The following is a 27787-nucleotide window of genomic DNA, read 5'->3' on the forward strand; positions in this document are numbered from 1 at the left end:
AGGGAACGGGGCTCCGGGAAATGTAGTTCTGCGCGGACACTCCCGCGGCCCGGCCGTGTCCGCGTCGGCGCCGTGGGCCAAAGGGGTAAGGGTGTGGGGGGCGGGGACGGGACGGGGGGGCTGCGGGCTGGCGGTGGCCTCAGCGTCCGACCGGGGCCGCGGTGACCCCGGCGCGGACCGGCTCGGGGCTAAGCCGGCGTGCGCACGAACCGGCTCCCGGAGCCGGGTGCGGGGAAGGCGCGAGAGGACGGCCCTGCCGCGCAGGCGCCGATTCCGGTCCAGGTCGGGGGGCGCTGTGGGGGAGGGGCGTGGGGCGGCAGAGGGGAGGGGCCGCGGGGGCCGCGGGGCGGCCGGGCAGCGGGGAGGCGGGAGGGAGGGCGACGGTGGGGAAACGCCTGGGGGACAGGGGTCTGGAGGGGCGGGTGTGGGCGGCAGTGATGTGGGAAGCAGGAGGGAGATTTGGGGGGCAGGGCAGGGCCTCCCGTGGTGGTGGGAGAGGAGGGGCTGTGCGGGGAGACGGTGGGGCTGATGAAGCTGGGGACACTTGGCGGGCGAGGTAGTGGAATGTCTGTGAAAATCAGTAATTCGGGGCCAGGGAGGGGTGAGTGGTTGTGAAGCCGGCGGAGGGAATTAAGTGGATGGTGGGGGCCTCTGGGAGGGGCCTTTGGGGGGACCTTAGCCTCGGGGGCTGGAGGCAGCAGGCCCTGGGGGTGAGGGAGCCCGGAGGCTCCCCTCGGGAGTGAGTGGAGGGCTGTGCGGGGCCGGCGTGTGCCCTGGGGATGTGGGTTCGGGTCTGTGTGCAGCAATAGTTAAGGCTCTAGCCATCCATGATTTGCGTGCTTTTGGCTTGGCGACGGGGCGCGAAGGGATGAACGACGGGGCTCTGTGGGCGCGTGGGGGGCATGTAGAGGCCCCGGAGTGGTTGCACTGAGGAATTCGTCGGCAGGAGGGGCCGCTGGTTGCTGCAGTGTTGGACTGTACCTGAGCCGTGTGCTCCTGGGAAGATCCCCCCCTCCTCGGGTTCCGGGAAACAGCTGGCTGCAAAGAACCCCCTTCCCACATGATGCCCTTGTTTACCTGTGACAAGGCCGTAGGTAAATATGACGCAGCCCCTCTCATCTTTTGCCTCATCAATGATCAGCTGAACCGTTTGTTCTCACTGATCAGAACGCTTAGAAACCAAATTTGGTTCAGCTTCTCTCCTTCCTGCAGTTCCCTGAACTCTGGGCAGTAGACTTGAGCAGCTGCAGCCCGCCACTGCGCCCAGAACTGGCCGACCTCCGGTGAGATGTCCTCTCGTCTGCTGTCTGGTCCCCCGCCCTTTGATCCAGCTTCCCCACACTCTGCGGAGATGCTGTGCCTCTTAGGGCCGCAGCGTCCTTCCTCTTCCAGCATCCCTACCCCCCACCCAAGAATAAATCCTCGGAGTAAAACATTTCTTTGCTACGTCTGTGTTTGGTTTGACTTGACAGTTTGATGGTAGCTTTTTCGGTGGAGGGCAGTGACCGGGGCGGCCCGTGTTTGGGGACCTTGTGGCTGAGGTATCTGGTCGGAGGCCGCGTGTCAGTGGCTGGGGTCTGCACACAGGTTGACGAGTGGCCTGTTGGGGGCTGTGAGGGGGAAGTGGGGGTGGTAATTGGCGCCGTTGGAGGGGCCGGGGTGTTTGTGAGGAGCTGGGGACCCTCGCAGGGTGATGAGCTCCGGGGGCGTCTGAGTGGTGGGTGAGCATGGCGTGGACTGGACAGTGGGTGTCTGGAGGTGAGTGGCTGGCAGCCCCGTGTGATGAGGGCCTGGTTTAGGGGGCGGGTGGTGGCGGGCTCTGTGAAGGTGAGTGGGTGGGCACTGCGAGAGGGAGGGGTTGGAGTTCTCTGGGGGTCCTTTGGGACTCAACATTTGGGGTTCCACTGACTCAGTGTCTAGTCAGTGGATAGACCGTGGAGGTTACCGAGTGGGGTTTGGAGGAGCCAGTGGTGGGGTTTCTTGGCCTTGGCATTGAGAAGCCTGTGGAGGTCAGACGGCTCTGGGGTCATAATCAACCAGGTGGTCCGTAAGGCGGCCTGTGGCTGGTGCGCAGGGCTGAGTGACGGAGAGCCCGCCGTGACCGGGAGTCAGGGGTTCTGTGGGTGTCTGATCGTGGGTTGGCTGTGGAGAGACTTTGGGGTTCTTTGATTCACACACTTCTGTGGATTGGTTTTGTCACTGGTGGTTGGTGATGGGGGGGGCCTTGCTAGAGGAGCCGATGGGGACTCACAGTGTGTGTAATTGACGGCCCAGACCCCCTGGGGGGGCACTGGGCACATGGGCTTTATGGAGTCGATGGTTGTGTGTCCTGGAGACTCGTGTGTCCAGTGATCTGGGGGCTGCGGGTTCTCGGGGGGTCAGTCAGTGTGATTGAGGCGGTCTTTGGAACCGCATTTGAGGGGCTTTGGGTGTTGGTGATTGCGGGGCCTTTAAGGGTGGTGTTTTGGGGTTTGGGTGAGTCCTTCGTTGGCCCAGGCAAGACAACGTGGTGACTTCCGTTCAGTAACCGTGTTGTCCTTTGCTCTTTGGCCCCTCTCACCCGGCGTGTGCACGGCTGTGTTGATCAGTGATGGCTCCTTTTACTTGAACATTGCCTTGTTGAAAAGTACTCAGAGACCCCACCAGCTAGGAGTCCCCCCCACCCGCTTGCTCCAGCCCTTTGTGTCGATGCTCGTTGCCGGGCGTGGCTGGCCTGTAGCCTTCCGGGGCCGGCCCCGCCTCCTCAGAGCTCGGCTCAAAGTCATCTGCAAGGAGTGCCCTCCACCCACCCACTCCTCTGGCGCATCTGAAGTTTCTTCTGCACGCTCTCACAGTCTGAAATTATTTTACTTACTTGTGTGTCTGTTTCCCATCCTAAAGAGCAGGGACTGTCTGTCCTGTTTAGTGGTCTCTCCCACGTGCCCGGAACAGGGCCTGGTAGTAAGAGGCCTTCAGCAAATTGCTGCTTTCCTGGCCCGTAAATGAGACTGTGAGTGTGTGTCTAGGTCTGCATTAGTGTGTGAGTGGGATCTGACGTGGATGTGAGAGCACAGTGCAGGAGTACGTTGGGGCCCTGGGGGAGGAACCAGGGTGACCGTTCGGGGTGTTAGTACAGTTGGCACGTCCCCTTTTCCAGAGGAGAAGCTACAGAAGGTCTCCTGTGCATCAACCCAAAAGGGGTCCAGACAAGATAGAAGCTTCCAGGGCAGGTGGGCCTGTGTCTCAGGGGGCCTCAGGTTTGGAAAGCAGTGACTCTGGGCTCTCTTTTCACTGGGCCTCCTAGACCATCGGGACCTGCCCATGCCCAGGAGCTCCCTGTGCATCTCGGGAAGAGGCGCTTCTCCTTTGGGTGTCGCTCTCTGCTCTCCCAGGACGTTTTTCGTGAGAGACCTGTTCTCGTGCACCACACTGTTCACTGGTCTCAGGAGAGTCCGGTTTCACTCAGGGAATCTGACCTTTGTGTCTGCTGCCCCCCACGCGTGGGCAGAACACATGCCATCCTTCTCCATTCCCACTTGTAGAGGTCTTCCTGCCCTGGACGCCCTCGCTCTGCCCTCTGCTACTGTTTCACGTCAAATTTCAGAATCCAGCCTGTCTGTCCAGATGGGCTGGTTCTTGACTCTCTGAAGGATCTTCAGCACCTGGGGAGCACTGGGACCTGCCCTCCCTCCCTGGCCTGTGTCCTCCCTCGGTTCGTTAAAGGACGAAGAGGGAGATGTTTAAGGCCCTCGAGAGACGGTGCCAGGAGCTGGTCCGTGGTCCGCCTGGCGTTGAGTAGCATTCCTGGGTTTCCTTTCCTCTTTCCCTTGCTGACCGAGGGTGTGGGGCTCCCGAGCAGGTGGTCTGATTCCAGCCCTCAGCCCAGCTCTAGGGGTGGGCAGGAAGGGCCTCAAAGGGGCCAGTGTTCTCTCCACTCTTGTTAGCTGCCCGGGAGCAAAACCTGGCAGTCTGCTAACACCAGGGCGTAACTTGCTTCCCTCATTTGTGGAGGACGAGTCCAGCCATCTCTCTTTGTTCCACTGGGACCCTGAGGATACCTCCCTCCTCTCCCCCCATTCTTTGTTAGAACAGGGGGCTCCTGCTCTAGATCTCCTGTAGCTATTACGTTCTCTCCTTGCTCAGCTTACTTCGCGGAAAGGTGCCCACTGGCCATCCACCATGTCGGCCTTCCTCTCAGCCTGTCCGCCTGTGGGGACCAAGCCGGGAGAACAAATTGCCACAGGTCTGGACCGCAGCGCTAGGCATCTCGGGTGGGAGGTGGAGTTTGTCCCTCGGGCCCCCAGGCTTACCGGTAACTGTATTTTTGGATATTTCCTTTCAGGTGTACCCTCATGAAGGAAGTCACATCCCTGTGTGACCCTGCTGTGAGCCCGTGGAGTCCTTGACCCTGATCCGGTATCCGGCTGGTGTAAGTGCCTGGTTCACTCCACAGCGGTGGAGACATTGAAAGTGTAAGTATTTGTGTGCATGAAGGCGTCGTGTTTTTTGTGACTGTGCTGATCTTAACTATTGGTTCATCTGTTCTGATAATTCTGCCTCAGGTGATCTCTGTAATGCAGTTTGTGATCTTTTAAAAAGTTTTTAAAATAGTGGTTGTACTCATTTATTTGGTTATTTGGCTCATTGGGGAAATAATTTCAACCAGTCTCCGCCAATCCAGAAGACTTTTCCACAAAAGTAGAAGAGAAAGAATAGGTGGTGGTTGTTTCTTAATTTTTTTTTTAATTAAAAAAAAATTTTTTTAGCTGCACGCGTGGCATGCAGTTTCTTAGTTCCCTGACCAGGGATCGAACCCGTGCCCCCTGCAGTGAAAGCATGGAGTCTTAACCACTGGACCACCAGGGAAGTCCCTTAGAATAGTTTTATTATTGAATAAAAATTGAACCAGAATTTGATGCCCACCTCAGGCAGTCTGCTAAAGACATTGCGAGAGACAGGAAGAGATCGTGCCCTTTTCTGTAGCTGGGCAGGTACAAGCCATTATACACACGATCTCAAGATAAGTGATCATTTGTCACATGTAGTCCATCCTAACCTTGCCTGGTAGTGGGGGTGGCTACTGTGTTGGCTACTTGCCTTCATCCAAAGGAAAAATACACTTGTCATACCTTTATGATGGGGGGTAATTTTACAATTTGGAGCCAGGTGCCAAAGTCAGGCTGGTTAGGCTCCTGTCCTCCCAGAGACCCAGAGAGAGGGCTGTACCTTCCTGGATGATTTTGGAGACGGCTCCCAGGTCCTTAAGAAAGGCATTCTTGAGTTGTTAAACTTAGTTTTAGGAAAGATTAACCTACATCCCAAAAGGGCAGAGAAAGACTTTGTAATTTTCTAGAGTAAATACTCTTTGAATAAGGTTCTGGGGAGTCTTTTTCTTTTTAATTTGTATTTGCCCTCACAGGCTCTGAGCTGTATCCCCCTAGAGGTGTTATCTGCTTTCCTACTCTGATAATTGCATTAGGGAAGGGCTGAGGCCAGGCCTTCAAAGTAAAGGGAAGGGAAGGGGCTCCAGGGCCAGCAGTGTGGACCTTAGAGCCACTGGATAGCCCCGTACCCACCACTTGTCTGAGCAGTTCCTCCGATCAGGGATCAGAGACCCTTAGGAAGAAGCAGGTGTGGAGCAGTTTCCTTGGGGTCCATGGGGTGGTGGGAGACAAGTGCCTGAAGGCAGCTGGGCCCTTGCCGTTTCTGTGATTCCTAAACTCAGCAGGGATTTTGAGCTGCCTTCTACTGTGGCCTAGGCCGTTCTGCTGATTTCCGAGGGAAGGGAAGGCAGTATTTGCGCCAGTGTGAGCTGAGAAAGACAGAACTGAAAAGATTTCCTTAGACCTCTCTTCTCGCTGCGTCTGCTCTGGGCTGTAGCGCGGCCGGCTCAGCCAGAAACCCACACCCGAGCGTCAGCTTCACCACGGCCTCCATCTCCCCCGGGGTCTCTCCTCTTCTTTTGGCCATTTCTTTTAGTTCCTCTGATCTATGCTTTCCTTTTGCTCCAGGGCTGATTTTGGAGTAGAGAGCCAGCACCCCAGGCCATTGCCTGTTCCCTGTCCTGCCTAGAAGTGAGTGGCGTTTTATTCTGTAGTACCTGTGCCAGTGGTTTCATCTAAGTGCCCCCGGGAAAAGGTGCTGCAGGGTGAGTGAGCCAAGACTGCATTTCCAGACTTTGTTGCCGTCTCTGCAGAGTGCTTTGAGGTGGTGGGGCTCCCCTGGGGTCTTTGGTTGAACCAGTGAGGCAGGTGGCTCCCGTCGGGCATTCCCAGGTGGGAGCCAGGCTGCAGAGCCCAGTGTGTGGTGCAGGCCTGGCCTGGCTGCGGTCGGCTCGGCTGACACACGCCAGTAGCTCACTTTCTATCCTGTTTCTTAGTGCTAGCACATAGCCTGTCTGAGTTCCCAGCTATAGAGAACCAAGATTGAGGTCCCCAAATGAATTACATCATCTAAAATAAAATTCCCACTGCACCTCCAGGCCATGGCCCTCAGGAGCACGAAAACTCTTGTGAAATAAGAAAGAAGAGGCCTCAGGACTCGGGGTGCATTCCCAGTCCACAGACCTTTGACCAGAGGCCTTTTTCCAGAGCACCAGGACAGAGCAGAGCAGATTTCCCAGGACCGGGGGAGAATGGTCAAGTCACAGGTGAGTTATTTGTCCTCTAGCGGTTTTATCTGTGGGTGTGATGAGGCTCACAGGCATCTCTACAACTAACAGGAAAGGGCTAAATACATTTAAATTGTAACCGGAGAAAATACAACCTTGGGAAGGAAGATGTCAAAAGAAGTACAAGGTGGATCACAGAATCATACAAAAGTCTTAAAGTTGGGGCACAGATACAAGAGAATTAAGGCCCTGCACTGTTGGAGTTGAGCCGCAAGCTTCCTCACATGTTCCTAGAAGCCGCCACAGAAAGAGAAACAGGAAGAGTTGCGTGGTTTCCTCCGTCAAAAAGCAGACCATTTGCTCGGTGGGAGCAAACATCTCCTGACGGTTTCCTGTAAAGAAAGCGTTTTACTAGCTGTTGATGTAGATGACGTGGCAGATGACATCCTGTAATGGATGAACACATTTCTGAGGCTGCTCCTCGCAGGTCCTCGGTGGGCGCGGGTGTAAAGAGCACAGCAATGGGCAGCAGGCCTGGGTCCATGTCCCACCTGAGCTCTGGGTTTAGGGAAGAAACCTGAATCATCCGGCACAACTGATTGTTACAAAACCTTCAAATGGCCCCATATATATTCCCTCAGTTGGAATTTCGATACATTTTAGGTAGAACTGTTTTTGCTTCTGCTGCACAGGAGGGTGTCTGCCCAGTTCCTTTTCCTGACCTTTTTTTTGAGGTATAGTTGGTTTACAATGTTGTGTTAGTTTCTGCTGTACAGCAAAGTGGTTCAGTTATATATATAAATATATATACACTGTTTTTCATATTCTTTTCCATTACGGTTTATCCCAGGAGATTAGATATAGTTCCCTGTGCTCTACAGTAGGGCCTTGTTGTTTATCCATTCGAGATATAATAGTTTGCATCTGCTAGTCCCAACCTCCTAATTCATCCCTCCCCCCACCACCCCGACTTTATTGACTCAAGAAACGACTGAGGTGTCCCTTCACTTTTCTTCTTCTTCTTTTTTTTTAATTAATTAATTTTTTGGCTGCATTGGGTCTTCGTTGCTGCGTGCGGGCTTTCTCTAGTTGCAGTGAGCGGGGTCTACTCTTCGTTGCGGTGCACGGGCTTCTCATTGCGGTGGCCTCTCTTGTTGCAGAGCACGGGCTCTAGGCACGCGGGCTTCAGTAGTTGTGGCACACGGGCTCAGTAGTTGCGGCTCACGGGCTCTAGAGCACAGGCTCAGTAGTTGTGGTGCAAGGGCTTAGCTGCTCTGCGGCATGTGGGATCTTCCCAGACCAGGGCTCAAACCCGTGTCCCCTGCATTGGCAGGCAGATTCTTAGCCACTGCGCCACCAGGGTAATCCCTCCCTTCACCTTTCAAAACAATTCCCACCCACCTAGCTGACCTCCTCCCTCTTTTCCTTCCTCTGTTCCTTTCTTTCTTTTAAAAATCCCGTTGTTTACAGCAGCGCACAGCACTGTAGCTTTTCCCCTTCGCTGCTGTGTTCTGTGCCAGGAGCTCAGCAGAGCTGAGAGGGCTGAGCTGCCAGGTGTCAGAGTAGCTGGTGACGGCGCAGCCAGGGTGGCAGTAGCCGAGAGTGCTGGCACGAGTGAGAGCCGGATGCCGCAGAAGGCGCCGACTCCCCATTACCTTTTCCTGAGGAGTGAACAGTGCCCTGGCCACGTGTCAGGTGTGTCAACACAGGTGTTCGCTGCCCAGGGAGCCCCGAACAAAAGGCTCCGGCAGATTTGTGGACTTGGGGGCCAGGAGGAGGGGAAGAGGACGAGGGAGTGGAAAGTACAGGGTACTGGGTCAGAGTGCGGACAGTGTCTTCAGGTCCCCCCTCTCACAAGGGGGTCTTAGAGAGGCACCTGAGAAAGGCTTCTGCCAAAGGCCTCAGGCAGAGACGCAGGCACACGAGATCCTCACCGGCCCCTTGGAGGCCATGGCACGCAGGCTGCACCCCAGGTCTGGGGGCAGGAGTGGGGACAGTGTCCCCCAGGAGCCCTGCGGGGTAACCCTTTGGGCCTGCCTGTGTTTGGACCTGAAGGTTCACATGTAGGTTTTTAACCAGGAGCCAGACTCCTCAGCCCATCCACTTGATTTTTCAGGACCTGAGTGAGAAACAGGCAACCCCATCATGGACCTGAACAGGTCAGACCTAGAGGGGCCGAGACAGGAACCAGGGGGTTCATCCGGGGCAGCCTCTCAGCCTGCATGTGGTCTCAGCCGTTTCCCAATCAGGAGGGCATGTGTCAGCCCATCAGGAGGCTGCTCAAGTGGCCGTGTGAACCTCTGTGACCTGGCACAAGGCAGTGGTTCGCATAGCACAGCTCTGGCAGCAGGCGGAGGCTGGCCTGAACGCCTGCCAGGGCTGAGGCACCGGGGTCACACGGCTGGGCGTGCGCACCAGAAGCACAGTCCCAGAGCCTCCAGGCAGCACGTGCTTTCATCAGGCAGTTAGGCTAACGGCCCCAGCGTGGCTTTCCGTTGCCCGGTCTGATTAATTTACTTCAGTCCTTGGTTTCTGAGGGGCTGCCTGGGGCGCTGAGTTCCAGGCCATTTGGTTTGTCCAGGCCCTGCCACCTCATGGGGTGCAGACGGCATCGGGCTGTTGTGTGGGAAGCACGGGGGCTGAGGCGCCCTGTGCTGCTGGCCGGCAGCCCCGTCGAGCAGGCAGGCTTCGGTCTACACCCAGAGCGGTCATGGGCGCGGAGAGAAGCACAGCGAGTCATTTTCTTTTGTTTCTTGTGTTTTTTCCAGGCGGAAGGAAAGTTTTCAGGAGTAGGTCTAAAACACAAAGGTCGTTAATGTCTTTCTCCCTCCCCTGTGCCTCCCCTGGTGCTGGGCTTTATTTTCCTTTCTCTCTGGTCATCATCAGTGTGTCCCATTTAGTAATCAAAACTTTAAAAGAAATCATCTCCGTTTTCATCCAGACCCTTTGTCTGGAAAGACACGTTGTCCCTATACAGAGGAACAGATATTTTTACATAATTTAACCAGAGAGATAGAGCGCATGTAAGAATTGCTTAGCAGAAACTCCTGAGTTTTTAAAAGATTTGAAAGTGGATGTACAGGATCTGGCAGTCACTGAGTCTTCAGGACGGGGTCGTAGGGGTGGAGGCTTCCGTGGGGTCTTCCGCAGAACATGACGGGTCAGTGACTGTGAGAGGAGGGCTGTGACTGGGGGCAGCCTGGCCGAGCCCCGGCACCGTGCAAAGGGCCGCTCCCTTCTGAGCTCTGTGCTCCAGGCTGGGGTCGCCATGAGCCTTCCTGTCAGCCCCTTAAGACTGTCCTCAAACTGTCCATTAAAACGCTCACTCAGCCCCTCTGCAAATACGGGGCTATTATCAGATGCAGTGAATTCGAACAGGAAGTAAATGTGGTCAGGTAAGGCCTGGAGTGTGTGACCCGTGCCTGGGGAGCCCATGAGGATGGCCAGACCAGACCCCAGGAAAGTGTCAGGGTCCAGTGAAACCCTCTGGTTGGGACCAGAGGACCAGTGAGGTCCATGTGTTGAGAGCATTGTGGCCCGCTGGCAAGGGAGCCTGTCCCTGGGCAGTGTTTTGGGTCTCGTCCAGTGGCTGGAAGGCAGGACAGCTTTCTGCGCTGTTGTGGCACCTTCTGACGACACGGCAGCACACGTACATGGGCCCAGCCTGGGACAGTATCGGTCTCTGTGGTGTCTTGTCCTTTGCCCAGATACCAGTGGCACCTTCTTTGAGAAACACTGCTTATTTAAAGACAGACTATTCCAACTTCTTATTCTATAGATAGATGGGTGGATAGGTGAATGAATTCATAATGATGAATATTTTAATAACATTTTTGTTTTCCTCTCAAAGTATAATGCACGACTAGGACATTATATTACTTACCCATTGCTATGTAACAAATTATCCCAAATCTCAGTGGCTGAAAATACAAACATGTATCTCAGTTTCTGTGAGTTAGGGGTCTGACAGCTGCTCACCCATTTGGTTCTGGTGGAGGGTCTCATGCGACCCTGTCATCAGGATGTTGAGAAGGGCTGTGGTCATCTCACGGGGCGGTAGGGAGGTGACCCCCTCCAAGATCACTCACGTGGGTGTTGGCAGGCCTCGGGTCTTTGCCACGTGGGCTTGTGCACAGGGCTGCCTCGCCATGTGGCCCAGGGAGAGCAGGAGAGGGTTCGCAACGTGGAAGTCACATGCTCTTACACCTGATCCAGCACTTCTACCCTGTTCCATTCAGTGGAAGTGAGTCAGTAAGTCCAGCCCATAGTCAGGATGGTGGGGATTAAACGAAAGCATGAACCCCAGGAGTTGGAGATCATGGGGCCAACTCGGAGGCCACCTGTCACTGTAGAGAAGAAAGCCTGTATTCAACAAAGAGAATGACTTCCGATTTAACAGGCATTGTGCTTTTTTAGATATCATTTGAGGATGTGGCTGTGGACTTCACGTTGGAGGAGTGGCAGCTGCTTAATCCTACTCAGAAGACCTTGTACAGGGATGTGATGTTGGAGAACTATAGCAATCTAGTTTTCTTGGGTAAGAACATTCTTGTGTGACACAGGGCACACTCAGCAACTGTGGGACCCCTAAGATATTACGGATTTCGGGTTTAAGTTTCAGATGTCAAAGGATTTTTTGATTGCTACACCCCGTTGAAAGGCTTTTATTTGCTTGTTTTGTTTTTTAGCCTCTGTAGTGAAATCTTCTTTATATTTAAGAGTCCCTCAGCCCAAGCAGTTGGGACTCTCTGTGTTTCCAATTGACAGGTTATCAAATGATCAAACCTGAGGCGATTTTCAAACTGGAGCAAGAAGAGCCGTGGATATTAGGTGAAGAAATCCTAAGTCAGAACTTTCCAGGTGAGAAATAATCAGGTATATGGCAGATAGTGAAAGTTAGGTCTCGGGTTTGGATGACAGGTTGGTACTTCTTAAATGTTATCTGTAAAACCGTGTTTAAAGTTCCTCCGTCCTTAGAGTTGACTCAGGACTAGTGACACAAGTCCTTCCTGACTTTTCATGTGCTCTCCATCCTGGTCTCCATGTCAGGATGCGTCCCCTTTGACGGAGCTGGTGATGAGGTGTGCCCCGTCTTCCGTACCCGGCAGCACAGTCATTTAGGACCTGCCTTCTTGGATACACCCCTTTTGCTAGCTTCCCCAGTCCCACCTGTACAGGTGGGCTTCCTTCCTCTTCTTTAAGAATTCATAGTTTTTTCCTGTTTGAGGTGACACTGATTGCCTTTGAGTTTCCTTTATTAATTTTCTTTTCTCTGCCTAATTGGTCAGATTTCTATTTCAAACCCACATAGAGTAGAAGGTGAGTCCATGGATACAGGAGAAAAGTCTAACGCCTTAAGCACTCTTCTGGCCTCCCTGCAGATAAGAACTTCAGGGTCAGTGTCCAGGGCTTCTTTCTGGTGCCTTTGGTATTCAGCTTATAAAGCTTCTCATTTATCCCTTCAAATGGTCTGCTGGGTTTAAGACCTGCTCTGTGATACTTTAATGCCATTTGTGTTGAAGACCCTCACGGTGTGGCAGCATCTTATCTCTGCAGTTTTTCCTGTGCCCAGAGGTCCTGGTTGACGCCACTCAAAGTAGTTCTTTCCTCATGTCTTTCACGTTTGTTTCTCTGCATGTGGGCCTTTGGTTGTCCTACACTTTCCCATTTAGACACCCTCCCCTTCTTCACTTTAAGCTCTTTTTCCACCTCCAGGGAGTGTTCCCTGACTCCCAGCATTTTCTGAAATCTCTACCCACTGAGCAGTATTGTAGGAACTCGGGTGTGATCACACATTATCTGTAATTCCTTAACCAATTAGGTCTTAAGGTTTTTTCCTACATAGAAAGATGGTGAGTAACTTCCTCTTCTCTGTTCTGTATGGAATTTATGCTGTGTAATTACTAAATACTTCATTAATTGGTTGCTGTGAGGCCAGGTATGGCAGGAGCTTTCTTATTTATCAAATATTTCTTTAGTACAAAGGTTTTCGTCTAAGTAAGTGTTTCAGCGTACCTTAGGAACTACTTCAAATTACAGATGTCTAGGCACCATTCATGCGGATTATTAGGACTGGCTATGTGTAGTTTAGAAAAGCTGTCAAGATAGACTTTATGTTCCCCCATTAATTTAGAACCACTGCTATTTTGTGGAATGAGAGGCGTTGAGATAAAATACGAGTCATGAAATGACCTTGCAGGACAAGAGAATTTTAATTTAGAAGAAAATATAAAACTAATTCAGTGTTTGAACATGAAGCATTTGTGTCAAAATGCGAAGTTAACTCTCAAGATTAACTATATAGAAAGGAATTGCTTTAGAAGTTTAATGACAAGTGAAGAGTATTTATCCTATATGTATTGAGGGCTGATTATGCGCTATGTAGTGGGGGTACCTCAGTGAAAAATACAAACCTGTTCCCTGCCCTCAGGGTTTACATTCTAGTGCGAGAGACAGAAGCAAGGTGATTACCTATTTGATACATGCTATGAAGGGAATAAACAGGGTGTTTGTTAGTGTGCCCTTAAAATAATGTGAGCCAGGAATGCTGGAAGCTGGGCAGGGAGAGCACATGCAAAGGGCCTACAGCAGGAAAAGGCCTTTGGGGTTTGGGATTGGGAGGAACCCAGTGTTGTGAGAGGGAGTGGGGGCTGGAAGGAGCCGGCACACAGGGGTGCGGAAGCCGTGATAAACGTCTGGGTTTATCAAAGGTTTCTAAGCAAAGGGTTAAAAGGCCTGAGTACATTTTCTAAATATTACGTGTTGCTGTGTGGAGACTAGAGTTGGGAGGAAGCAAGCCTAGAAGTGGGAATATCAATTGAAAATCGGGTGAAATTAAGGCAGAAAGGACAGGAGTGTAATGGAAACAGAGACGGGGAAACACATGTGTACCCGCACCTGAGGTGGCACCAGTGAAACCCGGTCCACGTGTTTGCCAAAGTGACAAGACTTTTTTAAAATTTCTTAAAGATTTTTTGGTACAGTTTAACTTCAATATTGTTTTATATCATTTAACTTATTAATTTGGATATATATCTTAATCTTATTTCCTGATTTGATTTGAATTAAAATTTGTAATTTTTCTTTAACATTTCCTGAAACAATTTTCTGTAAACCATTCAGGTGGATCTCACACTTCTGTGTCTACAGACGACTTTGTTTTTAACCCCCTAACTTCTCTCTCTAGTCTTTAAAATACCCACGAATAGCATTATCATCCACACTCACTGAAGCTCGGATCGTTGAATCCTTTGTTCTCCTCCATATCGGGCTCTAGTTGGTTCTTCCTCTGAAATTCTGGTATGTCTGAGAGTTAGATGTGGATTTTTTTCCCCAAAAAAATATTATCCTGCAGAAAAGGAGCGATAGCCTTACATCTGAGATCTTGCCATATCTTTCATCTTGGGAGTATTACCTCACAATTCCTAGTAAAGAATATCGTGAACTAAACATAAATAAATGGTCATATTGTGGAGATCACAAATAATCGTACTTACAGAGTAAAAACAAAAAAATCTGTCCTAATGTTATGCAAAGAATACTTGTGGTTTAGAATAATTTCCATCATATACAGATGCAATATATAGATGATCGATTCAACTAAAATGTCAAAAACCTAAATACAAGTGTTGATGTTGAGCTCTGGAGAACTCTTGGATAATTCCAAAAAGTAACTCTCATGATGGTAAAATTACTGATATCAGTGATTCGGGTGAGGATCTTGAATGAGAATGTTTTTTTAATGTACCAATAGTACAGCAAACTGACGTACCTCACCTTTCAGACATGAAGTTGATATCCTGCATTTGCTGTGCATCATATTCAGTGTTTCTTCCTGCCTGACGTTCAGCACTGTGTACTAATCTTGCTCTTCTGTGTACTGTGATTCTCAGCCTTCTCTGATGGGGGTACTTACCTGCCTTCCTCCCTGATTTCTGCTACTCACAGCGTCTGGGCACACAGTAGATGATCAGTAGGTCATTGTGGAATGAGTGCTTAACCACCCCCAGAAATTGCTTGTCTCTTTTACCTCATCGTGATCACTTGAGTATATTTCATTTTTCCTTATTTGAAACTTGTGTTTATAAACATTTGTAATTTCAAAATCTGTTTTCATTTCTATTAAAATTCTCAATGCCTAATAAGTAGACATTGTATTTGGGAGAATTTTTTTTTTTTTTTTATGGACTGGGATCTTAGGCTCCATTTCAGAAGACTTATTCAATAAGCATAATCATTGGGGAAATTTACACAGTATGGTTCATTTTTTCCTTTTTAGAAGAAGTCTGGCTAGATAATAATCTCAAAATGTGGCACCAGGATAATCAAGACAAGCTTAAAAGTATGGAGAGAGGCCATGAATATGACGTCTTTGGGAAAATGTTTCATTCAGGCATTAACTTTGATCATTTAGGAATGAGATCCCATAAATGTGGCACAGGTGAAAAAAGTTTGAAACATCCTTTTGATTTTCTTATTCCAAAAAGTAACTGTGAAAGAAAAAAACTTGATGAGCTTAATAAGAAATTACTATTCTGTATCAAGCCTGACAAAACCTGTGGTGGAATAAAATACTCTGATTGCAGTAAATGTAGAAAAGTCAGCAGTAAAGAGCCAGGGCTCATTACAAACCAAATAGCACATACAGGAGTCTGTTTATGCATGGAATGTGGTAAGGTTTTTAACAAAAAGTCACAGCTCATTATACATCAGAGAACTCATACAGGAGAGAAGCCCTATGGATGCCATGACTGTGGGAAAGCCTTCTCCCAGAAGTCATTACTCACTATTCATCAAAGGACTCATTCAGGAGAAAAGCCATATGGGTGTGGTGAATGTCAAAAAGCTTTCAGCAGGAAGTCACTGCTTGTTTTACATCAGAGAACTCATACGGGAGAGAAGCCCTATGGCTGCAGGGACTGTGGGAAGTCCTTTAGTAGGAAGTCACAGCTTCAAAGGCATCAGAGAACCCACACAGTAGAGAAGCCCTATGGCTGCAATGACTGTGGGAAGGCCTTCTCCCAGAAAATAAGGCTTATTACACATCAGAGGACACACACAGGGGAGAAGCCCTACAAATGTAGTGATTGCGGAAAAGCCTTCTTTTGGAAGTCACAGCTTATTACTCATCAGAGGGTTCATACAGGGAAGAAACCGTATGCATGTAGTGAGTGTAAAAAAGCCTTCAGCAGGAACTCACTCCTCATTAGGCATCAGAGGATCCACACAGGAGAGAAGCCCTATGAATGCAGTGAATGTGGTGAAGCCTTCATCAGAAAACCGCAACTTGTCAAACATCAAATGACTCACACAGGAGAGAAGAACTATCAGTGCAGGAACTGTGAAGAAGCCTTCTTTAAGAAGTCAGAACTAATTAGACATCAGAAAGCTCATTTAGGAGAAAAACCCTATGGATGTGTTGAATGTGGAAAAACCTTCTTTGGGAAGTCACAGCTCCTGACACATCAGAGAACTCACACCGGAGAGAAACCTTATGAATGCGGTGCCTGTGGGAAAGCCTTCACCCAAAAGTCCAGCCTGGTATCTCATCAGAGGACACACACAGGGGAGAAACCCTATGAGTGCAGCGAGTGTGGGAAAGCCTTCAGTGAGAAGTCAAGCCTCATTCACCATCAGAGAACCCACACTGGAGAGAAACCCTTCGAATGCAGTGAGTGTAGGAAAGCTTTTGCCTGGAAGCCACAGCTTCTTAGGCATCAGAGAATTCATACAGGGGAGAAACCCTATGAATGCAGTGAGTGTGGGAAGGCATTTGTTCAGAAAGTACAGCTCATTAAGCATCAGAGAAATCATACAGGAGAGAAGACCTATGGATGCAGTGATTGTACAAAAGCTTTCTTTGAGAAGGCGCAGCTCATTATACATCAGAGGATTCATACAGGAGAGAGACCCTATAAATGTGGGGAATGTGGGAAATCTTTCACTAGAAAGTCGCACCTTATGAGGCATCAGAGGATCCATACAGGAGACAAATGCTATAGATGCAGTGAATGTGGGACAGCCTTCCACAGGAAGGCACAGCTCCTGATACATCAGAGAAGTCATATGCTGTAGACACGGGGCGGGTGCGGTGAGTATGGGGAGTCTGCCATCAGGTGTCAGGCCCCTCACACTCCAAGGACACGTACAGGAGAGAAACCCTGTCACTGCAGTGACTGTCTCACCATACAGAATTCAGAAAGAGAACTTTTTTTAAGTAGGCAATATAGGAAAGCCTTCTCCCAGAAAACAAAACTTATTACATATTGATGGCTCCTCAGTGTGGAAATCTTATCAGTATTGTGATAAGTACAGACCTTTCAGTCAAAAGTGACAGCCTGTTAAATACTTAGAAGACCTAAACAGGAGAAAAACTCAATTGTTATAACAAGTAAGTGAAAGATTTCACCGGGAAAGGGTAACTCAGAGTACACTAGAGAATACATACACAAAGGAAATACTGAGTATTATATATTAGAGATCTCATGCAGAGGAGTAGTTCTAATAATTTGAAGAATTTGATAAGCATGATCCTATTAAAATAATTCTAAAAGGAAGATGTGTGCATTGTATATAAATTATTATAAGAAAATAGGCATTTTAAAGTGGTAGCTGTGTTTTACGTGTGAAAACTTCTGCTTTCTGCTATGGTGCTATAGGAAGAACCAGATAAACTCTACTGCCTTAAGCAGCTAGAAACCGTACCATTTATGAAATAGTGGTTTTTTAGACATATGTCAAACACAGGTTTGTGATCCCTGGCAGGAGGTGGACAAGGTGAGGAGAGCCCCACGACTGCCCAGCCTAGACCCTGGGGGCAGCATCCAGGCTGCAGGTCAGGGAGGGGAATGAACGTGGTCCTGCTGGACTGAAGAGAGTTGCCGAGTTGGCGTCTGGGGAGCCCTGGTGGCTAGAATTTGCAGGGAAAAGTGCTGGATAGGAAGGAGCTTCCCAGAGAGGGCCTGCAGAAATCCTCAATGAGTCCCCCCTTGAGTCTGTGGGCTTTAGTGCTGATTCACACGTGTGTGGAAGGAAGCTGAGACCATGAGAGTGGCACTGGGGAGCAGTGAGCTGGGCGAGCCCTGGAGCTCAGCGCAGGCGGGGACAGTTCACGTTCCCACCAGCCATACAAAAGCACGTGGGCATCAAGAGAGTTCCCAGAACAATATTGTCTTGGTGGGGAGGGTAACTAACCCTAGATTAAAAGCTACTCTACCCACAGTGACTGACGTCCAAACACTTACCTGGCATGCCAAGGGGCAGGAACATATGACTTGTAACCAGGAGGAAAATCAGGCAGTAGAAAGAGAAAAGACTGAAGTGATTGGAATTAGTAGACAAGGATGTTCAAATAGCTATTGTAAGTATAAAGTAGAGGAAAACATGAATTTGACGACACATGAGTGGAAGATATATTTTTAAAAGCTCAAATGGAACTTCTCAGGATGAAAACAACATCTGTAAATTAAAAAAAAACTGGATGGAATTAAGAACATATTAGACATAGAAGAAGGAAAACAATGAATTTGAACAGTAAGTATAAAAATTATCCAGGTGAATGATACACACAGAGAGAAAAAGACTGGGGGGAAAGGAGAACAGGGAATTAGTTACTGTGGCGTAACACACATGGAATGGGAGGTCCAGAAAGAGAGGAGGGAGAAAAAGGATTTGGATAAACGATGGCTGAAAAATATCCACATATGATGAAAAGTATAACTCGACATATTCAATAAGCTCAAAGGACCCAACACCTAAGAAACATAAAGATGCCAGTGGACATCATCGTCAAATTGATGAAAACCGGTGTTAAAGAGAACGATTGTAAAATGTCTGGAGAAAAAGACACAACACGTTCACAGAACAAAGAATAACAACATACTTCTGGTCAGAAACTATGCAAACTAAAAGACAGCAGAGTGACATCATTAAATTATGAAAGATATAAAAGAAACCCCTGCAACCTGGAGTTCGGTTGCCTGTCGAAAACATCTTCCAAAAGTGAAAGCAAAAAAGACTTCAAAGAAACAAAATCAGAGAGAGTTCCTGCCATAAGGAAACACTGAAGAAAGTTTGGGGTCAGCAAGAAAAGAACACTCTGGAAATGGTGAATGTGTGGATGAATATGGAAGATTTTTTTTCTCATTTAAAAATCTTTCAGAAAGTTAATGAACTGCTTAAAACCAAAGTAATGACAACATACTTGGGGTTATGATCTATTTAGAAGTAAAGTGTATGACTACGATAGCACTTAAGTGTGAATCTGTAAAAATAGTTGAACAGACTGTGTCGTCTGAGACGGGCTCGGGATGACTTGTGTTTGTAGCAACTGCACGATGGAAGCTGTCTGTGTTACGGATCTGTGCACGTCGCCACACCCATTCTCCTTTTTCTGCTCTGCATGCCCAGAGGAAGTGCACAACTGCTTCCTAGGGTTTCTGCTCAGGTTCACACAGGGAGGTATGTGTCAGCCCTCCCTCCCTCCTGCTGGTCTACAGACACCCAGATGGCTGCAGCTCCCTGCTCGTCAGATGTAAGGGTGTTAACTGCTTCTGGGGGCTTCACCATCCCTCCTGGTTGGTTTTCTTAATTGTGAACACAAATCTGTAAATAGTCCCTTTATTAAATGTTCCTGAGTTAATAATTTGAGTGTAACATTTGTTTTCTGTGATGTGTTAAATGATGAACGTTTGACTAAATTTTGAGTATCAGTTACTGGTCCACGGGGCATAGACTGACATCTGTCAAGATTTCTCACACTCTGGGCTTCCCTGGTGGCACAGTGGTTTAGAGTCCACCTGCCGATGCAGGGGACACGGGTTCGTGCCCCGGTCCGGGAAGATCCCACATGCCGCGGAGCGGCTGCGCCCGTCAGCCATGGCCGCTGAGCCTGCGCGTCCGGAGCCATTGCTCCACAATGGGAGAGGCCACAACAGTGAGAGGCCCGCGTACCGCAAAAAAAAAAAAAAAAAAAAGATTTTTCACACTCAACATCAGTGTTTTCTCTTTGTGTTTTAATAATTCAGTAGAAATTATAACAGAGTTCTTTGTGGTTTTTGTTTTGTTTTGCTGCAAACGTAAATGGCTCTGGAGATCATTACCATCTGCTCCATATGCCAGTGGTCTTGCGGTTATTACTAGACTTTCTTCACGGATAGAAACCGAAATGTTTATGAGGTCTTTATGCTGCCTCTGGGTTAGCTGAACGCCTTACAAGAAAGCATTGTTATTTATGTTAAATGTGTACAGACAAGAAAAAGGTATCCCATTACTGAGTGAAGAAAGAAAGGAATGATGTACTGTACTTCCGTGTACTCTCAGTTTAAAAACTTGTGCTGCACAATTAAAATACTCTTATTCAATATTCTGCTGTTTTTATTATAATTCACGTAATCTGTCATCCGTAGACAAGATTTCCCATCTCAGGAGTCAGAATCACCCCAGAGAAGCTCTTCAAAGTCTCCACACCAGTTCCCATCACAAACACCATGCCAAATTGAATATCAGCTTTTCTAAGATTAAAACAGAGGTGCTTCAGGTATAACCTCATGAAGCCTAATAAATTAGGTGGAAGTAGACTGTTAGAGAGGCCCGGTGTGGAGCACACTCCCCTGTCATTTATCAGACCCCCCCCCACCCCCCCCCCACCCCCCCCCCCCACCCCCCACCCCCCCCCCCCCCCCCGTCTTTCTCTCCTGCTGACATGCAAACCTCACTTGAAGGGAAATAATTGCCGTCAGGCTACACAGCGGCATTTTCTCTAACGGTTGGATTTGCATGTCAATCTGCATTTTGAAGAAGCTCTTCCTGCAGGTTTTCCATTTCATATAACTCCAGGAGGTACTGTTCACAATGCAGATTGTGTTAATAAACTTGTATATCACTCTGATCACTCTGGTCCTGTCTTTATGGAAATAGCTAGTGAATGAAATAAATCTTTTGAGGTTTGGGCATAATTGGAAAAGAGCATTGTGAGTTACCTGTAATAGTTTCTCTGTGTTCTGTTTATGATGTAAAGTGGCTTCCACCATCGGAATTCTCCCCTGGGCCCTTATTTGCCACATGGTGAAGGGAAAAGCCATCCTCACTCTGATAATCTTAGAAAATTTCATTTGTCTCCTGATGTCTGTCTGCAACTTAGAAGCAGGCAATGTAACATGTCATGATCAGCTCAAAAGAATGAAATTTAACTAAGTTAAAGTAAGCTTTTCTTCCACACAGCACAGATCCTTCCCAACACCACACACCCCATCGCCACATCAACTCACCTGAGTAGTGGATTTGTTCTGGGGCCAACTCTGCAGATTTAGTGATACCATGTATTCTGTCTTTTCTTTGCGGGCTCTTTACAGCTCGTTTCACAGTTGTTACACAATTCATCTGGGTAGTCTTGACACCTTGTCATTGAGACTCTTATTTTCAGAATGCTAAGATGAAATAAACCAGGAACACCAAATTTATTTAATACCTAAATGCCTAAATCATTTTATTTAGGTATTTAACAATACCTAAATCGTTAAAGGTGCCCAGCAAAGAGAATGTAGCTATGAAGCAGTCACTGGTGAAATGAGAGAAACACAGGTGACATTTGTAATTTGAAGTTCTCAAAGCACTAGAGTCGTTAAAATCATTCATTAAAAAACACATCAAGCTCAGACTCACAAAAAGCTGGGGGAAGGGGATTAACCCCTAATCCTCTGAGGTTTAAAAGAGTAGGATACTCATAGCTGTACCAAGAGCATAACTTTCAAGAAAAATAGAGATGAGACACAGAGTCTAAGACGGTTTACCCACACCTGCCCTGCGCCTTCTGAAGAGGAGGGTCTGGGCAGGGCCGTAGACAGTTCATGTTGGAAACTCCATCAGACACCAAATCCACGTCCCCACGAAACACAGGGGCAGTGCTGCCAGAGCAGACACAGCCAGGCCTCGATCCCACACCCCACGTCCGGGCTGTCACTGTGAGAGACAACAGTCCTCGGCTCCTGTCCTGCCTCGATGGCCCACTAGCGTCAATCAGGTCCCGTCTTTGACTCATGCCTGAGTGTGGGTGTTAAGTCTCACGAGTTCGCCTTGTTGAGAGGCTTCCCGATGGAAGGAATGAGAAGTCCCCGGGCGTGGTCAGTGCAGTGCTGGTGGCAGGTGAGCTCTGTGCCTGGCGCTTCCCGTGTTTCTCTTACTGTTTGCTTGCTCAGTGTTTAGCTCCACGCTCACTCTAAGCTACTTTGGTACCAGGGTCCCACCAGGTGGCAGGGCTGGGTTTGAACCCCTCTATCTCCCTAGAAATGAAGTGCTCTTTGTTACACTGCTGTTAATTATGCTGTTTTCATCACTGTATAAATCAGCTAATTTCTTTAGATATCTCAAAATCCTTACCGGCATTTGTCACAAACTAAAGCTGGAAAGACTGGGGGTCTGAAAGAATTAGGATCACAAAAGGCATACCTCATTTGCATTATTAGCCATTTTACTATTGCATAGGTTTTGACAAATTAAACTTTTTTGAGCTCCAGTTTCCAATCTGTACAACTAAAATGGGGTTATGTGGTCTTGCGGTGTCTGGCCAGTCCATTCATCCTGTGCTGGGGGGCCGGAATCCTGCCCCCCCCCCCCCACTGCAAATGCACTGCTCTGGCCTGCCTGACCGCGGCCATATTCTGTCCTGTCGGCCAGTGACGGCCCAGGTTTTGGGCATGTGAGTCAAGAAGTTGTATTTACCAAGACCCTATAAACGGGTGCCAAGTGGTGGCCTCCCTTGGAGGGTGGAGCTGCTCTGTGCATCCTCCCTACCTGGAGAACCCGATCTTCAGCCGGGGTGGAGGGTTCTAGACTTAAAATGAAGCAGAGACATGACTAGGAAGGTCCCAGTGATGTCATCTGAGGTCTGGACCCACTCGTCCCTGAGGGAGCTACACTCTCAAATTCTCTGTCTCCTAATCTTCTGCTTTAGTTGCATTCTGTCTCTTGCAATCAAAAGAGTTTTGACTAAAGTAGGTATTACACCTGCCTTAGCTATTTGCAAGATTCTTCATAAGATCAAAGTAAGAAATAAATAATGCATAGGCCTCTTTTTATTCATTTTTAAACACTGTGCTAACATGCATATAACATAAAATATACCACCCTATCTTAAGTGTGCACTCCAGTGTGTTAAATATATTCATAATATTGTGAATATATTACCATCATCCATCTCAATAGCTCTTTTCATCTTGCAGCACTAAAATTCTGTACCCATTAAACTCCCTGAAGCCCGTCCACCAGCCTCTGGTTACCAGCTTTCTACTTTCTGTCTGTACCTCATACAAGTGGGATCCTACAGTATCTGTCCTTATGTGACTGGCTTATTTCACTGAGCATAATGTCCTCAAGGTTTATCCATGTTGTAGCAGGTGTCAGAATTTCCTTCCTTTTAAGGCTGAATAACATTCCATTGTATATATACATCACATTTTGCTTATCCTTTCATCCATTGATGGACACTTGGGCTGTTTTCCACATTTTAGCTGTTGTGAATGATGTCACTGTGAACATGGGTGTACAAACGTCTCTTTGAGACCCTGCTTTTAATTATTTAGTTATTCCCAGAAGTGGAATTACAGGATCATGTGGTAATTCTGTTTTAAATTTTTTGAATACATAGGCCTCTCATCATTCTGAAATACACATTCTCTGCCTTTCCCAAGCTGCAAATCCTTCTGTCACTGGTAACAACATTCCTCCAGTCTCCCATTCTAGAAATCTCAGCCTTTTCCTTATTCTTGTTCCCTGATGTATAGTCTGGAACCAAGTCCTGTTCTTGTTTCAGTACATCGTGTTTAATTTCATGTGCATTCCCTCTCCCACTCCCTCTAATAATTCACTCGTGTACAGTTGCTGTCACCTAAGGAGCAGGGCTAACAGAGGTGGTGGTTCAGATGGCTGGTCTGCCTGGGCTCAGGTCCTGGCCACGTCACTCAACATATAACCTCAGACATGCCTTCTCAGCTCCTCGGTTTCCTAACACATGAGGATGATCATAATAGTACATGCTACGTATGATTGTTAGGAGGGCTGAATGCAATAGGAAGTGGAAAGCCTTGTATATAGTGAGGGCCCAATAAATACCATTATTAATGAGCCTTATTGCTACTGCCCGTTTCCCCTAGTCCTGAATGTGAGTCAGAAGGGCCTCTTAGGGCCATCCAGTTTAATCTTGCTGTTATGTAGGTAGGAAACAGAGGTGGTAACAGATGTCACTGGGGAGCCAGGACGTGAACCTTGCGTCCCAGTGCCCGCCTGTGCTCTGCCGTGTCCCCCACATGGACCTTTCAGTTGCACCTCTAGAATCATACCTGGTCTTCATTCCCAACTTTTAGTACCTTATTGTAACTTGCTTTCTACTATGATCTGAATATTTGTGTTTCCCCCAAATTCATATGTTGAAATCCTAAACCCCAAAGTGAAGGCATTAGGAGCTGGGGCTTTGGAGGTGTTTAGGTCATGAGGGCGGAGCCCTCCTGATTGGAACCAGTGCCCTCATAAAAGACCCGAGAAAGCTAGCTCATCTCTTCCCCCAGGTGAGGGTACACGAGAAGTCAGCGACCTGCGGGGTGGGGGGGGGGGGGCTCCCAGCAGAACCCGACCACGCTGGCACTCTGGTCTTCGCCTTCCAGCCTCCAGAACTGTCAGCAATAACTCCTGCTGTTTATAAGCCACGCAGTCTTGGTGTTACAGCAGCCTGAATGGAGTAAGACCATCCAGACTGCCGCTCTGCTGTCTACTCAGCCACAGCTGGCATAGACTTTTCCCAGCCAGGTTACTGTTGGTATTAATCTCCTGTTCAGTCAGTCCCCAGCGCCCCTACTTGCAAATCTACTCTCTTCTAATTTAAACCTTTCCCAGCTTTCAAGTCCCACCTTAGGGCCATTCCCTGGGAATCTCTCCCTCCCTTCTCAGCCCTTAGTGATCTCTGACTGAGGCTCCACATCAGACTCTCACACCTGGGGCAGCTTTTTTCTCTCCTAGTTTCCCATCTGGTGTGTTTACCTGCAGTGGGGATGTAAGCCTGGTCCTGGCCACAGCCTTTCCTTTGGGGTCCTCCACGCCTGTTAACTTGTTTCCTCCTTTTTAACCCTCCTGCTTTAGGACAATAAACAGCAGTCATTTGGTTCATCCCCATAGGCCGTTATGTGGGTGCATTTTTCAAAACTTTGGTAAATGTAATTAGAAGTTTCAAATAATATTAAAAGCTAGTGAGTTTTATTATGGTGGTAGGTATGTAATCACGCATTTGTCAAAACGTACACACGTTGATATAAAAAGAGTGACTTTTAGTTTATATAAATTATATCTCAATAAATCTTTACTTAGAAAATACCTAGTGGTATTCCTATCATTTGGAGTGTGGTTAGCCAACTGTACCAGTGCAGTGGATGTAATATGATTTCAACTGCTTGTCCTAGAGGAGTGTGATTAAAGGCAATTACTTTCTTTTTTGTATGTGTCTATTTTCTACATGATGAACCATGATCACATCTTGTTATAATTTGAAAAACAATCATTTTGTTAACAATTAAATAATTCTCCTTGTTCTTAATCACTGGAAAACAAAAGTGCTCAATGAAAAGGTGCAATTAGAACAACTGAATTCATTCACACTTACCCTAAAAGGAGCAGCCAGGGCCAAGGAGAGGGTTGAACAGAAGCTGGAGTCCTGGGGCTAGTAGGTGAGGCCACACGGGGACAGTAAGGTGCTGATTCAGGCTCTGGAAGAAACGGAGAGACAGGAACTAGTGGTGGAAGGGAAGGCTGAAGCTACTAGTAGTGGGTGTTGAAGATTTTGCCCACAGGCTTTGAAATATTTTTAAACAGCACATTAATTAAATTAGCTAAATGAGAAGAACGGAGAGAAAAATCACTGATATAGAAAAATAAACATGTAGTAGAGATTATCAACAAAATTATTAACATTCTTTGAAAATGCCAATTAAATGATGAATCTCTCAAAAAGATTGAGAAAAATAAAAAGTAAACAGCATCTAATGAAAAAAGAGTTTTGAAAAATTATTAGAGGAAACTACAAAATATGAAAATTTAGATCAAACACTTTTTTCAGAAAATATAGAGAAGAGATCAAACTCACTTTGAACATCAATAAAGAAATCCAAAATAACTTTAGCAAACTGAGTCTAGCAATATATTAAAAACAACAGTGACAAGTAAGTTCACACTAGGATTGAAACAGTTAACTTTGGAAAAATCTATTACTACTAATTAACACATTCAGATGAATAGATTTAAAGATAAGAAATAGAAGAAGTATGTGATAAAATTCAATTCCAATTCTTTCTTTAGGAAAAAAAAATGCTTGGGATAGAAAGGAGCTCCCTAAATCTGCTCCCAATCTGGCGTTTGGTGCTCATCAGATGTCAAACTCAGTGAAGAAACCTAACCTATTTAAAATCCCTTTAGTTAAAAAATTTAAACAAGACAAGAACTATCACCGTGGCTTTAAGTTTTTATGTTCATCAAACATACGCATGCTGTTATGCACTGAATGTCTATGCCCCCCACCACCCAAATTCATGTGTTGAAGCCCTAAGCCCCAAAGCGATGGTATTTGAGGCAGGGCCTTTGGAGGTAAGGTGGTATGAAATCAAGAAGGCGGGGCCCTCATGATGGGATTTGTGCCCTTCTAAGAAGAGGCACTGGAGGGCTTGAGCTCTCTCTCTTCCCCGTGAGGACACAGTGAGAACGCAGCCATCTGCCGACCAGGACCCAACCACCCTGGCTGGAACCCTGATCTGAGACTCCGAGCCTCCAGAACAGTGAGAAGATCAGTTTTCTTGTCTAAGCCACTCATTCTATGGCATTTTGTTACAGCAGCCCAAGCTGACAAAGACACATCATGCACTTGGTTTATGGAGGAGATCACCATGTCAGTTATGGGACAACGTGCTTTACCTCTGCTGTCCATCCTGCTTCTGTGATGAGGCACCAGCCATAGGTTTGTTATCAGGGTGAGGGGTTGGCTTCCACAAGTGCACACTCTTCCCACGTCCTCGTGCTTCCAAAGTAGTACCTTGTCACTGTGGTCAGGGCAATATTCAGCATTGATACACTGTGATTCTGTAAGCACATTTTCTTATGAGTTTGAATGCATTGCTCCATGATCTTGCTTCCAGCAGGAAGCTTTTCTGATTCCTAATCGTTTGTATGTGACCTTTTTCTTCCTGCAAGCCCATTAGATTTTGATTTTGTGCCCAGTGTTCTGGTTTTTCTCAATGATATGCATTTGTTTTGACCAACTTTTTTCTTTTTTGGGGAAAAAAACCCATTTTGTTTGGAAGTAATTTCAAACTTACAGAAAAGTTGTAGGAGTGAGAACAGTACATAGAACATCTGAATATCCTTTACCCAGATTCACCTATTGTAAACAATTCACCCCCACTTTTGCATTATTGTGTTATGTATTCTCTTTCTTTCTCCCATATGTGTATGTGTGTGTGATGTTATTTGAGAATTGCATAAATGTACCTTTACCCTTAAATACTTCAATGTGTATTTCCTAAGAAAAGGATATTTTCTTACATAACCCCCTTACAGTTATCAACTTTTAATAGTGATACAATTCTGTTAATCTATTGTCCATGTTCAAATTTCGTCAAATGACCCAATAACAAACAAAAATATGTACACAGAGATAAATCTAGATATATCTTATTGGTTCTGTTTCTCTGTTTCTCTAATACTCAACCCAGTTTAAAAATGGGCAAGAGACCTGAACAGACACATCACCAAAGATGATATAGAGATGGCAAATAAGCATATGAAAAGCTGCTCAGTATCATACATCACTAAGGAAGTGCAAATGAAAACAACAATGAGATACCACCAGGTACATATAGAATGGCTAAAATCCAAAACACTGAGAACACTAAATGCTGGCGAGGATGAGGAGCAACAGGAACTCTCATCAGTGCTGGTGGGGATGCAAAATGATGCAGCCACTTTGGAAGACAGTTTGGCATGTGTTTTAACAAAATTAAACATGCTCTTACCATGTAATCTAGAAGTCGTGCCCCTTGGTATTTATCCAAATAAATATGTCCAAATGAAATTTCATGAATATTTCATATCCACACGAAAACCTACACATGAATATTTATAGCAGCTTTTTTCATGAGTACTGAAACTTGGAAGCAATCCAGATGTCCT

The 27787-nt window shown here is 47.3% G+C and overlaps 1 protein-coding gene across 11 annotated transcripts; it reads left to right on the forward strand.

Annotated features, from left to right (window-relative positions):
* The first annotated feature begins 8 nt into the window (after window positions 1-8).
* On the forward strand, window positions 9-27691 carry ZNF605 (zinc finger protein 605). Of its 11 annotated transcripts, XM_073790867.1 has the most exons (8): window positions 41-85; window positions 4123-4222; window positions 4322-4451; window positions 5991-6127; window positions 6461-6628; window positions 11006-11126; window positions 11357-11449; window positions 14868-20138. In XM_073790867.1, the coding sequence occupies exons 5-8, from the start codon at window positions 6614-6616 to the stop codon at window positions 16661-16663; spliced, it is 2025 nt and encodes a 674-aa protein (XP_073646968.1). In that variant the 5' UTR covers window positions 41-85; window positions 4123-4222; window positions 4322-4451; window positions 5991-6127; window positions 6461-6613; the 3' UTR covers window positions 16664-20138. The 11 variants fall into 11 exon arrangements, with proteins under 11 accessions (XP_019798188.1, XP_073646968.1, XP_033692534.1 ...); XM_019942629.3 differs by lacking the exon at window positions 4123-4222 and having other exon boundaries at window positions 9-85; XM_033836643.2 differs by lacking the exons at window positions 41-85; window positions 4123-4222 and adding an exon at window positions 120-282.
* The last annotated feature ends 96 nt before the right edge of the window (window positions 27692-27787 follow it).

This window comes from Tursiops truncatus, chromosome 13 (genome assembly GCF_011762595.2).
Source record: "Tursiops truncatus isolate mTurTru1 chromosome 13, mTurTru1.mat.Y, whole genome shotgun sequence".
Taxonomy (NCBI): Eukaryota; Metazoa; Chordata; class Mammalia; order Artiodactyla; family Delphinidae; genus Tursiops; species Tursiops truncatus.